Raw genomic sequence first — 13540 nt, 5'->3', positions numbered from 1 at the left:
ATAACGAAAATTGTTCTCGACAAATGCGAAATAGAGTTCTCGCCGACAGCTGCAATCGTGGCGACATGTTCATATATGTTCTTAGTTATTAAGTCGGTCTGGAGATTTACGTCCAGTCAGTGCACGAGGCTCCAGCCAAGCCTCACGATCAGATGGCCTGTCATCAGGAAGATCACCATCACCACTTGATTCCAGTTCGGGTGGCTCGTCGTATTCAGCAGCCTGGGGAGACACCATGATTGGTTTGGACAGTAAATGTGGATAGCGTGTACCTCTCGTGGTCCCGGACGTACGTGTGTAGGAATTTTTTGCAAGTAATGTGCGGGGATGGACGTGCAGTTCCGGTTCGGTTTTGCGTGCACTACAGTGGCCTTGAGTGAACAGACAGATTGTCCAGCATCTTGTGCGCAAGGGATGAGCAGTACTCTTGGGTGTCTGGGGGTCAGGTGGAGGTAGCGACACGATAAGAATAGTGGAGAAACGAAAAGAAAATAGTACGTACCTTGCACCACTGATGACTGCAAATGTATCATCGTTTGGGCTCCAACAGACGAAGGTAGCGGCTCTGTTGATACGAAGAAGTACCAAGGTAGGCTTCCACACCAGCTTTCCAGTAAGCGGACCAGGAGAGAGGGTCCAGACGTATGCATTGCGATCTTAAGAGGCGGTGACGATGCGGTCGCGTCCATTGCTTCATCCATCATAGCCTCGAAAAGCGCGGCTGCCTGGGGCGAATCTCTGTATGACTGAGGGAGGGCATTGACGCGGTCCTGGAGTTCATGGGGAAGGTCCTTGATAGATTCGTCAAACAACCCATTCCCTTGCGATGGAGACAGGGTCAGGAGTGGGGGAAACGAATGCGAGGTAAGACACAAGTGTGTCCCAATCGGGAACGTCGAAGGGGCAGGCGTCTGGTGTGCGGATACCTGAGGGAAAATCAGCAATCTTCCAGTGCAAGTAGTAGAATGTCGTGCCTCGTGGGCAAGCTCAATTTCTTCCTCACATACGGTGGTCCAGAACTCCACGGCCTGCAGTGCGACTCGTTCATCAGAATGCTTAAGCGAGGCGTCTGGGAAGAGACACGTTGGCAGTGCTCGTAGACACTGCTGAGGGTGGAATGACGCACAAGGCGTTCGGCTGATTTGATCTATGGAGGTTATAAGTAGCTGCATTAGGGTTAGGGTTAGAACAGCGTACCTTCAATATGTTTGGCTAGTGGCGTGCTAGTTCTTGACGAAGGTGGCACAACGGTCCACCATCTTGTGCGCAAGGGATGAGCAGTACTCTTGGGCGTCTGGGGTCAGGTGGAGGTAGTGACACGATAAGAAGAAGGTCAAGTGCCGGGTGTGGGAGGGGGGCAAGTGAATTGGAGGGTCCAGCAGATACATGTGGTGCAACCAGGCCTGAGTGAACGAGCAAGTGGCAGCAGACATGGCCCAAAGGTCGCTTATAAGCTTGTCGTCCTTCGTTGCGTGGAGCGTAGGAACAACGCCACTGATCAGGTTCGCTAGGCTTGATGTATATATCAACGAGTTCTTGAAGGCCTTTCACGTACGTCTTCTCCGTCCTTAAAAATCTCCCAGTTAGCAACATCCGCCACAGCCAACAATCAAGAATCCTTACTTGACAATTTCTCGAACTACGAGTAACCTCCCTCCGAGTAGTAAAGTCGACGCAATCTGCATCTGGGACTGGACTTGAGGTCATACTGGGCCTGGGCTCATCCGCGTCATCATCGTGATTTCGAATTGAAAAATGATCCGTTGGGAGCAGTCTTGGTGCGTGTCAAGCCCCTTGGAACAGCTGTGGGGACGGGAAGCATTGGCGGGGAGGTTGTGGAATGACCAAGGAATGGAGCTCGAGCTGGGGTAATAGTAGAGGAACGTGTTGAGAGTGTGTTGAGAGGAACGTGTTGGCGTGGCGCCACCTTTGGAGGTTGCACAAATGAGATTCTGGGCCCGGGTACCATAATGTTGGGGCCAGGTCCCAGATTCACCAGGTACAGAAGGAGTCGGGGAACGTGAACGATATCCGGGGTGATTGGGAGAAAGAATTTCGAAGGCAGTAAGGCGGTACGGGGTGGTTGGGAGAAAGGAATTTCGAAGGCGGTAAGCATTCGGTGGGCCTGTCCCATCTGCACTAGATAAAACTTTCACTTCCAATGCGGCAGAAATAGCCAGAATGACTTACTGTGCCACATTCGTACTGTAGCCATACATCCGAGGAAGGAATGAAAACAAAACAAAAAATCAACTTACGAGTGAGTCGATGATGGGTTCATTGGTACAGGTGCGGAGACCTCCAGCCGCGTCGAGTACCTCACCCAATCATCTGAAGAACAAGAACTTCGAAAATTGACGCATTACACGTCGACGATCTCACGTGATCATGCCTCAACACAACCAAACATCGACTTGTTGATGCAAACAACGCGTAAATAACCCCTACCACTTACTACTAACTATGCCTCGGACACGCGCTAAAAAGCAACCTACTCCAGGAACCAAGAAGAAGCTGCAAGCACTGCAGAGGCAAGTCGATGCCAATGAGCAGGAGGTACAACACGCGATCCGTAAGTCTTATATTAGTATTAGGCAAGTATCTTGACTGCGAAAAACCTAGGTGAGAAAGAGGCCCGCAAGAAACTCAGGGCCTGTCAGAAGAAGGGCGCAATTACACGTCCAGATGGTACTGCCGGACGACATTTCAATTTACAGCATGCTATGAATCTAGGTGATAAGGGTACCGTGTATAAAAAAATTCGGGTAAGCACTTCTTTTGCTATCTACGTGGATGATCACATACTTTCTGAAGTACAAGATCATTGAAATTGCCAAGGACAATGGTCTACGACTCGATACCACCATTAGATACCAGCCGCCGACACTGTTAGGCACCATAATCACATTGGTACGTGTTTTTTTACAGCATACATGCATATATGCGCTAATAATACTGATAGGCCATGCTCGAAATCCCACACCTAGCATACTTTAAGGACGGCTGGCCCGTAAAAGATTTTTTGCAGCAATTCCTGCGAAATCATACCAACTATAGGAGAAGGATGGGATATGACAAGCCGAGCTCAAACAAGGTACGTGATGAAGTCATATCATTGGACCATTGACTATATTATTTGTAGATCTCCCTCTCTAAGCACAACAAGTCCACTCGAGTGCATACATCCACTAACCGTGCTAAGTTGCCAGTTACCGCAGCTCGCTCTCACTCTGAGCCAGATGATAGTAGTGAAACGGACCCTGGGTCAGATGAAGACTTCGACTCCGAGGAGATTGGGCCAGGGAGTGAAGGAGGCCTGCCTGCCGATATCGCAGAGCTCTTCAAGAAACGAGTCGATGATTATTTGAGTGAGGTTGCACTCCAATGCTGTGTTACCTGCACTAAATGTTGCGTTCCAGAGTCCAAAAGACGTGTCACCCAACCCTCAGCACCTACCGGCACTAGCCAGACTGCCAAAGTGACAAAGAAGAGCACTAACACGAAGTCGCAGACAGCAACTACTTCCAGCAAGAAGATCACCACTGTCGCTGTCACACAAGTTCATAGCGAGAGGGCCAAACCACCGGCAGTTACGAAACCTCGGCCACGACCAGTGCCACGCAAGAACTTGGAGAAAGAGAAGGCCAAAGTTACCTCTTCGACTCACTACAACTCTAGATCACCCCCACCACCCCCACTGCCTTCATCACCCCCACCGTTCCCGCGCCCTTCATTCAGCTTCTCACCACAGGATATTCCGGACACCTGTCCGAATGAGGACTGCGAAGATCTTGTTCCCTCTCCACCATCACCACAGCTGATTCATATGTTCCGCAGTCTCGCAGAACACATCCACAAGGAAGGAGAATATGGTCGCACAGTTCTCCGCATCACACTTCACATCTGTTCAGATATCGCATCTGACAACCAGCTGTCAGAACTACAGTCAGCAAGTGGCAGAATGCGGTTGGCCAGTATCAGTTAATTTCATTGACCTCAACAATTTCACGTGGTCATTGACAGCTGATGTTGCTAAGATCCTCTCAGATCACAGCGCCCGAGCTAGCCACATCGTCTGGACAACCTTGTTGGATCGCATTTCCCGCCATTACCGCAACAAGGGAGTTACAGAGGAGGAGTTCCTTCTTGCTTTTGCAAGAGACAAGGGACCTACGACGGCTTTCATCAAGGAGTTGTCGAGCGCTGGCTTGTAAGTACTGTGTTTCTATTGATTGGCTACTGATAACTTTCTTCCAAATAGTTTCGGCTCAAAGGGCGAGCACATCATTGTGCACGCCCTAGAAGCCATGTTTCACACATCCACCATTCCTCTTGACGCTATTCGGCCGCTCGACGTCAAAAAGTTCACTCATGCTTTCCTGGTTCCATATGTTGCTACTCGTGCAATTGCCCATCAACTCAATGTCAGTATCGCAGAGGCTCACACGATCCTGTTGAAAAGCAGAGAGGCTGGGATTTGGCTACATCCTGCACTAGACTCGGACGAAGAACTGGACCAGATCTGCAGGTCGAACATTCAGCGGTCCAAGTCAAACACAATTGTCATCCGTCACAAGGAAGCTCAAGATGGTCCGCCGAGGTTTCGCAACCGGACTTGGCGCACAGAGGTACTTTCACTTCATTTGACAAGCATATACTGACCATACATTTATTCAGACCACACCGCCTCCACAACCTGGACCTTCACGCCATGCCAATGCCCTCGAGCTCTCTAACCGGCTATCTCCTCTCTCCTCGGTGCCACCAGTAAGTCCTTTTGTATTCGCATAGTAGTTTCAGGCCTGCATGTTTGAAAACTTTTCCAGTCGCCTGCTGCAAGACCTGATACATGCAGGGAGACACGGAGCAAAACTAAGGCAGTGGTTGTTCGGGATAAACTGGAAGTCAGAAGAAAACGCGCCCGGCACTGACAGTACTGACCTTTTTTCTTCGACTTGACTTGTCTTGCGAGTGGTGGCCATATACACCTTGGACTGCTGGCAACCTGCTATTTGATACACTCTGGACTCGTTCGGTACACTCTGGACTCGTTCGATACACTCTGGACTCATTCGGTATGCCGGACCCTCAATGCCTCGCTATCATTATTTCTTTTTTTCTTGGACCAAATCATGTAATGCTTGCCCACTCTCATGTAATGCTTGCCCACTCTCATGTAATGCTTGCCCACTCCGCATCGTGAATGTATCATTATTCCAATCACTATGAATGTTGCGCACAGTGAATTTTCAGTGTCCTGAGCAGTGTTCCAACGGAATAGAGAATATTCAGTATTGCAGACTCTTAATTTGCAATGTCTCAAACACTGTTTTGCAGTACCGCGAACATCACAATTTCAGTGTTTTTACTTGGTGTACCAATCCCGTTTCAGTGTTTTTGATACTGAAAAATGTCACTTTCAGTATTCTAGGTACTGAATTCTCGCACAGCCTATGTTCTAGTTACAACGTAGACTGCGGTCAAAATACACAAAACCCTGAAAGTCAGTGTTCTGGACGTTGACTTTCAGTATTCTATACATTCATTTTCAGTGTTTTTACTTCCCACAGTGTGGAGAATGAGCCCACCCGGGGGTTAGCACAACGTGGTGAGTAACTTAACGTTGATGTGAGGCAACTTGCCCAACTCGAGCCCCGGCGGGCGCTGAGTGTAGTAGTAATTCTTATGTAACATCCAGACGCACTGCCACTGAATCCTCTCCAGTTCATAATTCATACCGTATGCATCCTAAATCACTTGGTTCATCCTTCGGTTCAGGCTTCAAGACCAGCTTATTAGTTTTATACCAAAAGAACTACAAACTTCGAAGGCTGAAAAAGAGGCCTCCGTCGAGTCAATTCATAGGCACTAAGTGAACGACAGCACTGTCCCACTGGAGGGCCACGACAGCCATATCTATTAGCTGAAGCTTAGTGGCAGCATCAATTTTCACACAATCATGAAATCGACCCCATCACATTGTGGCGTTGTCGTGTCCCGTGTTGGGCCACGCAATACAGGTGAGTTTACTTCGATTGTCGTGGCTTATACTTACAACTCATTCATCATCGATCTACACAAATGCCACCACCTGCTGGTGCGATGCACGTTTAAGAGTCTCCGGTTTCAAACCTCAAACATCCACCAGAGAGCATGCATGGCAGAGCAGAAGTCAAATCGACAGGTGAGGACTATATGTCAATATTGTGATAGTCCACATTTCTGATAATGTCTGGCTGCCCGCAAAGTTCCAACTTCTTGCACTGAAAAGCGGTGTTCTCTCATCATTAATATTCACCTCCACCGCATATACAAAACCGACAACTAGAGTGCACGCAGTGTTGTAGAGAATCACACACGCTCTAGTGCCATCAGTAAACCGGCGAACAAATGAGAATGACATCCGGGAGCGCCGTGCTCCCGGAAGAGATGCCTCCGACACTGACACCTTCTCAATCTCTTTACCAGCTTCTAGGTCCCATCGGCGAGCAGTACTATCTTCAGAGCAGCTGATTATTCGTTCGCCATCCGTAAAGTGATATGGATGGAAAACTGTGTTTGGCCTTCTGAGGTCACCACGGGTATCGAAATCGTTTCCTCTACTGCTGCTGGTCTCTATCTGGAAGCCATGACTAGTCTTTTCGCCAGCAAGTCGGCAAGCCCTTCCGTGGTCATTTCCGTCGCTGGATCCCCCACTGACTCAATACTCTGAAATGGACCGGCCACGAATTACCAGTGTACAAGCTCCATATTCGCATTGTCTTATCGTATGGCCCACAAGCAGCGTGCTGTCTGCAGAGATGTCGATGTAGGTGATCTTCTGTGAGTGGCGTTCTCATGATCCCTGTCTCAATCTCAAGGACTTTAAGTTCCCCGTTGTAGGTATAGTAATGTTTCGCCATCCGTGACTCATCCCTTGATACCTCCTCCGCACGCACTCCCTTCTCACAAACATCCCGCGTTTCCTCAATCTTCTTACCCGCTGGAAGGTTCCATTGCCGTGATCTCATCGCAAGATCCGCTGATCATTTGCTTGCCATCCAGAACGTGGGATATGGATAGAATAATGTGACCCTTCAAGGTCAAGATGGGTGTCGATATTGATTTCTTTGCTGACACAGCGAGTTGTGTTGATCTAGAAGCCATGTCTGGTCTCTCCACCAGCGAATTAGCAAGTACGGGCAAGGTTTTATTTGGAAGTAGTATTTGACGGACCGTCGGTGAGGTCTTCTCATGTGCGTTGATAGTACTTGATTTCGAAGAATGCCAAACAAGTGACCCAACAACTGGCAATTTGTACATTTTGCCTGTCGCGATCGTCAGTAGTGACTCAGACAGCGCTGAAAGTCCAAGACAAACTTGAGAGGCCAACTTAGCACATTATGGGAAAGTTATCTAACACACTCCCTCGAATTCCAGGTGCGAGACAAGGAAGGAATCCGCTGGACCAGTAATTGCTAATCCGTTTGGTCTTGAGACTGCGAGGGGGAGGTTAGGATTTAATTCCAATGATAAGTTTTGGCACTGGGAGGACGATCAAGCAGGCGATCAGAATAGACCACAACAATCCACGTATCTGGGATGTCGAGGGTGCGAAAATATTCAACATTCAAGTCCTGAATGCGGCATGCTTCGAAGATATCACCAAAATGATGGCACCCTCAACCCCAGTTGACATCAAAGTGTATGCCACCGCAGGACTTCCCTTCTTTGACATCTTCAATGAAGTGCCAACCAACGTCCACGGATCTGACATATTCAAGAAGGTCAAGACTGTCTGAGATGGATCAGATGTTGGATGTGGGGTCACGCATCACTTACGAGCCTGGCACATACATCCCTTTGCAGAAATGCCAATGTCAAAACAATATATTGGGCTCTATGTACGTATCGCAAACCTTCTTTGCCCTTGTATAGATGAAGTCTGTTGCTAACCGGTTAATTTACAGTATTCGTCCCTCCGTCACAAGAATCGGAATGTCATGATTCACGTCAAGATCAGATGAATTTCCGTTATTGCCGTCATGAATCCATGGCATTAGATACTCGACCTTCCGATTCCTTCGTGAGAATGATTGAAAGGCTGTTCCGGTGAGTATACGATCAGACATCACATCAGTAGCCAAGAATTACCTATATCCCTGTCTAGTGCGTTCTCTACAGATAGGTGATATCGCTTATAAGTGAGCTGCCAGTTGAACACCACATCAGCCAACCTTTCCACCCTCAAGGACAGTTATGCTACTCTGGCTACAACGCATAATAGGACGAAACCCAGTCTTGATACGTTATGGGCCGGTAATGACCTTGGGGATCATGTTTGCCTTGCTTGCAGGGATCTCCATCCTTCTCACGCAGGTTTATCTGAACGCGAACTTCAGAACCCGAGTGAGCATGGATGATGCCACATTGAATATTTTCCGTGTCAGCGGATCCCCCGGTGTAATTTTGCATACATAAAATTTAGTGGATCCATGCTAACTACTCATGCACAGCTTGTGTTGTGAATACTTTGTTCTTGCTATCCACAGGGAAAATCTGACATAATTTAGCCTCGCTGACATGTTTTCAATCGACCTGAATGGACAGACATTTTCTGTGAGTATCGTCTTGACACCTGTGCATCTATATCTAAAGGCCTTCAGGTTCACTGGTCTCTTGTTGGCGCCTGCGGACATCAGTATACAGGCTCATCGAACGATAATTGTATTCAAAATCAATTTGTCAACAACATTGCACTGTATCTGAACGAGTAAGTGGACTTTTTCTCTGTGAAGCTGACCTCACATTGCTCGTTAGAAATGCCAGTGCACATTGGAATGTAACAGCCCCAATAGGCACGTTTGATTTGTCGATGACACGAAATCCTCCACCAGTGACATACATACCCGGAAGAAGGTGAGCTCTAATTCATGTTTGCACTGGACACTGATCCGAACATCTTCCAGGAAATTACCAGCAGAAGAATATGATACAGTTTTGTCCAACGATCCTTTTCTTCCGTATACGCTGCAGAAGCAAGTATCGACTCTTTATTACCCATTTGATCGGCGGGACATTGCTTCATTCCCCTTTATTGGCATTATTGACTCCCTGCAGGCACTCTGCATATGTATCGCTATTAGCCATTGACACCGACAGCAATCAATCACTGCCGATATCTGGTGTGATTGGATATGGAAGTATGGTAAATTGGATCGGTTCCAGTGTGTTTTATCCGACTATAGTAGATGGGGAGACATTGTATGCACTGGCACTAACTGTCGACCGGCAAAAAATGGTGAAGGTGTTTGCCCTCCTCCTAGTTGTCACAAACTGTAAGAGTTTCTACCTAGCATGTATGGTCCGGCTTGTTCTAATCGGACTATAGGGGTTCTCTCTCTTACTGTTTTATGGATGACAATCCTGGTGCTGTTCCGTGTGAACGTTAATGATGGGCTTATCTTGACCTCGACGGCAGGTGTGTGAGCCGCAGAGGATTGATAGATGCGCCACTGACAGACTTACAGTCCTTTTTGCCCTTCCGCAGATCAGGGCCAGTATGCCGGATTCTCCACCATTTGGTAAGTACCAGTGGCCCTGCACATGAATTTGGTCACCCTAACCAAGATCAATAAGGCACTTTCATCGGTACCTCGAGAGTAACGTTGTTTGGGGAAGCATAGCTGACGCATGATCCTAGATATCGCCGGTTACTTCATGAATGTCTGTCTCGTCAGCATCTGCGTAAGTCTACTATGTGTAGAGTGCTTTGCAGCGATTTTCTCACCCATCCTATAGACCTCAATTCTCCTCTTTTCGCAATTACAGTACCATTACCAACCAGCAGCCATGAGATCTGTTGAGCCTACGATATCACAGCGAGCCGGTTTCCTCGTGGGCAAGGAATGAAAGGGTCGCGGGGCTCTGCAAGCGCACATTGCGAGTGCGCTTATTGTATACGATGTGTAAGATATGATGGGCGGGAACATGTGCACTGCATGTTGTACGTCCTTGTACTCCAGAGTTTTTGTCATAATTAATAAACCATCCCTGTACCTGTCAGTGAGTTGCTGCTATTTTTTGAAAGGCCTAGCATTGTCCTTAGCCCACTAGCCTAAGGCCTTTGATTATGTGACCTCAGGGAACACAAAAACCGCCACCTCTCACGCTGTCCCATCAATGACGCTCAGCGCTTTTCGCGTTTCATCACTTGTCCATCACAAACTTTACTACAAAAGAGCAGTCAGAACCGTGGCGTTATTGAACTTGGCAAGGGTCTAGTACATACATATCATGAACCACAGCCTACTGACAACATGCTAACACGTTTTATTGACAGGTAGTTAATTGGCAGTGCAGCAATTAATACATCTTGAACGACAATTTAAGTAGGATCTTGTTTCTTTCCTAGTCCTTGCAGCTCGTTTGAGCATATCACGCTGAACTTCACATTGCTCAAACAACCAGAGTTCCGCATCATTTCCCTCGCAATCCTTCGCTGTTTCAGTGCTCGAATTTTGCTCGTGCCGTGTCACGGTGTATTTACCTTGACCTCCATTCGTTTCACACTTATCAAAGATGTTCGATAGGAACCCCCATATCACACCGACAGTATTCGTATACATTTTGTCAAAAGTCTTCATCTGAATCATCCTCGCTATCATAATTACTTATACCCGTCGAATACGGTTCCTCTCCTTGCGTCAGATTCTTCTTCCTGACAAAGAATGCTATCCTACAAGCTAAGCGTGTTCCAAACCCGACCAAGCCACCCCGACCAGGTCTCACTACACCAACGACACCGGAAAAAGTCACGCAATAAGACGTCAGACTGTACAGTCTGTAGGCAATCTGTTTTCCAAAGAGATCCACATGAGGGTGTCAGTGTCGTGCACGTGCTGTTCCATATGCCAGAGATGGAGGTGCATGCGCGTGGCGAGAATCGCAAGGATACAGACCTGCAAACTGGTGTGTTTCAAGTTGTCAGCAGGAATTCGCAACGGAAGTTGGGGTGCATACCCATCAAGGAAGGAGTAGAATGCCGGCTGGGTGTCCGGAACATCAATGACTCGATCATGCAGGAGGGTGTTGAGAGGCTTACGCACATTGGAAAACAGGATTGGCATAAGGACATTCCCGGCTGAGAGAACTTTCGGAATAATAATCATCACCATGAGTATGGAAAGATATGTAAGTCCTGACTCACGGAGATTGCAAGCGTAGTAGAATATGTTATGCTTCACCAGGACAACGTGAAGAGGGCTGTTGGTCGACCGCCAGCTCTGTATGGCACGCATTAGTGTTAGGGAGCTCAGTCCTGGGAGAGCGCCAGTCAGCGCGCCTATACAATGCATGCTGCCAGTTCCCGGCGACATACCCAGTTGAAGAATAAGCAACAGAATAAACGCAATGGTCATGTGGACACTGTCCGAGGTCCGGTAGCAGCCTGTGATGCTTGGGATCGCGCTAGTTGTAACTGTGAAAGCGGAGTTGACATGTGCGAATACTAGTAAAGGAGGGTGAGAGCACGAACAATGAGAAGTGGAAGTAGCGGTAAACCACAGGGCGATAAATGATACAATGATAGCCTGACTGATTGATCAGCCATGAGCTTGGGTGTGGCTAAGGCATGGGACTCACAACAAGGGTGGACAACACGGCTACAAGTACAATTCTATTGCAGTTCCAGAGCACGTATGTTCTAAGCACAAAAAAGCCTGGATGAATCAGATCAGGAGCACGTGTATGTCGCAGGGAAAGATATACACTCAGAGCCAGTAAGTGATATCACTGCAAAACCTGTGAGAGTAAAGAGCAATGCTCGGCAGAGACAGACATACAGCATGCACTGCACGTACATGAGGAAATATCGATCAACATGCGGCATTTCTGAGGAAGTCATGCAGTAAGCATTGCTCATCAGACGACAAGTCCGCCATACGTTCACATACATCGGCTTTCTCGTTCGGTGTGAAGCTTCCTGAAGCACAGCATGTTAATTCATCATCGGGGTTTATGGACTTGAGCTGAACGCACGAAGTAGGTTCATGGTGATGAGACCAAAGGAGGAAAACCGTATAACGATATAAAAGGCTTTTACCTTGGTACGGCGCGACCAAAGCAGGAATGTCGACTGTGAATAGCATGTAATCGATGTCAAATCTGAGGCATATCATAGAACAAGTGCATTACCTCTTCTTGAAGTGAACAGGCATAATCATAGGTCTGGATTACACAAGTTTAACGGCGGACAGGAATAAGTCCTGATAAGCCTACCAATAATGTAGCCAGCACCACTGAGCTGTCAAGTGAGAAAGAGGAAGAAGTGGCGCAGACGGTACGCACTGTATAGGTACTGGTATTATACTATTTATTTGTTATTATCTTCCCCTCGTATCAAGAAAGCGACGCACCGCTAAGAGCTGCAGACTCTTGGCCGCTGCGATATCGTCGGCTGAATACTCCATCTGCGCTCATTTGAGAGCTACAAAAAGAATTTCACACACATACCATGCACCTTCTAATCTCTTATATATGAGCTGGGTTACCGGGTACCCATCAAGATGCCAAGATGGGGGCGTAAATATTTGGACTCGTCAGCTGGCCTTGATTATCGTGATGGAGTGCCTCACTGAGTGATGTAAAGTCGACGTAATCACTGCATGCACTAGGCTGCACTAGGCGGGGGCATTGAACTTGATGGAAGTTACAGTTGATCACCGTGACTGGCACTGACTGCTAACAAAGCCATAGTAAGACTCTATTCGGACGCAAAACGACCAAGTACTAGGTTACCTACTAGTAGTCTAGGTACACATAAATAGATTTGATCCATCACAACGTGTGTGATCATTACATACATAATAATGATGTGACTTTCTCGGTGTCACGAATGATTAAACCAGTGCTTGGTGTCGACTAAGACAATTTGACGGTTTCGCTCTCCAAAGACGTCTAAATCGGACACACGGCACATCCACTGGAAAGAAATGCATGACAGAACAGCAGCCAATTCAACAGGTGAGGACTCCATGTCAATATTATGATAGCCCGCATTTCTGACAATGTCTGGCTGCCCGCAAAGTTCCAACTTCTCGCATCGAAAACCGGTCTTGCTCTCTCATCATCAATATTCATCTCCACTGCATATACAAGACTGATAACCCTCACTGTCCATAATTATTGTCTCCGAAATCGAGGGAGCAGTTCACCGTTTCATCCTAGAGTGCACGCAGTATCGTAGAGAATCACACCACATCCTCCAATGTCATCAGTGAACTGGTGAACAAATCAGAATGACATCCGGGAGCGCCGTGCTCCCAGAAGAGACGCCTTTGACACTGACACCATCATTTACCTACACAGGTATATTGATGTTGCGAAACCACTGAAAAGTACTTTTTCATCAGGCATCTCTGCTAGTTAAACGCTCGAACTGATACACATCTGAAGCGAAACGTGAATGATATCCCTTCAATGAACATGCTCAACCCACCAGGCTCCATCCTTCTATTTTTTGCACCTTTATCAACCACTTTCGCACAGCGACAGTGCTATG

The 13540-nt window shown here is 47.5% G+C and overlaps 4 protein-coding genes across 4 annotated transcripts; 2 read left to right on the top strand and 2 right to left on the bottom strand.

The window, feature by feature from the left end:
• Nucleotides 1-81: 81 nt before the first annotated feature.
• Nucleotides 82-2281, bottom strand: DEU56DRAFT_946437 (uncharacterized protein; the record flags this gene model as incomplete). Its single annotated transcript, XM_041359043.1, has 8 exons — nucleotides 82-222; nucleotides 294-400; nucleotides 503-926; nucleotides 1008-1147; nucleotides 1198-1294; nucleotides 1710-2139; nucleotides 2191-2205; nucleotides 2259-2281. The coding sequence occupies 8 exons, from the start codon at nucleotides 2279-2281 to the stop codon at nucleotides 82-84; spliced, it is 1377 nt and encodes a 458-aa protein (XP_041208389.1).
• Nucleotides 2282-4244: 1963 nt separating this feature from the next.
• On the top strand, nucleotides 4245-4589 carry DEU56DRAFT_698197 (uncharacterized protein; the record flags this gene model as incomplete). Its single annotated transcript, XM_041347271.1, has 1 exon — nucleotides 4245-4589. A coding segment is annotated over one exon (345 nt), but the record flags the coding sequence as incomplete, so codon positions are not given.
• Nucleotides 4590-8562: 3973 nt separating this feature from the next.
• DEU56DRAFT_756174 (uncharacterized protein) lies at nucleotides 8563-9891 on the top strand (the record flags this gene model as incomplete). Its single annotated transcript, XM_041349991.1, has 8 exons — nucleotides 8563-8598; nucleotides 8646-8752; nucleotides 8800-8898; nucleotides 9100-9317; nucleotides 9371-9460; nucleotides 9510-9563; nucleotides 9683-9726; nucleotides 9811-9891. 8 exons carry the CDS (start codon nucleotides 8563-8565, stop codon nucleotides 9889-9891), a joined length of 729 nt encoding a protein of 242 aa, XP_041208387.1.
• A 674-nt stretch (nucleotides 9892-10565) lies between these two features.
• Nucleotides 10566-12753, bottom strand: DEU56DRAFT_354245 (uncharacterized protein). Its single transcript, XM_041345820.1, has 15 exons — nucleotides 12396-12753; nucleotides 12328-12337; nucleotides 12259-12278; nucleotides 12175-12207; nucleotides 12019-12115; nucleotides 11934-11962; nucleotides 11841-11871; nucleotides 11749-11781; nucleotides 11623-11699; nucleotides 11516-11570; nucleotides 11360-11458; nucleotides 11189-11299; nucleotides 11088-11131; nucleotides 11002-11027; nucleotides 10566-10947 (listed from the first exon to the last, which is right to left on the bottom strand). Exons 1-15 carry the CDS (start codon nucleotides 12447-12449, stop codon nucleotides 10809-10811), a joined length of 858 nt encoding a protein of 285 aa, XP_041208386.1. The 5' UTR covers nucleotides 12450-12753; the 3' UTR covers nucleotides 10566-10808.
• Between the last annotated feature and the right edge of the window lie 787 nt (nucleotides 12754-13540).

Source organism: Suillus clintonianus, assembly GCF_016758775.1.
Source record: "Suillus clintonianus strain FC179 chromosome Unknown DEU56scaffold_36, whole genome shotgun sequence".
Taxonomy (NCBI): Eukaryota; Fungi; Basidiomycota; class Agaricomycetes; order Boletales; family Suillaceae; genus Suillus; species Suillus clintonianus.
Note: the sequence above shows the minus strand (reverse complement) of the source record. Positions and strands in the feature narration are given on the sequence as shown.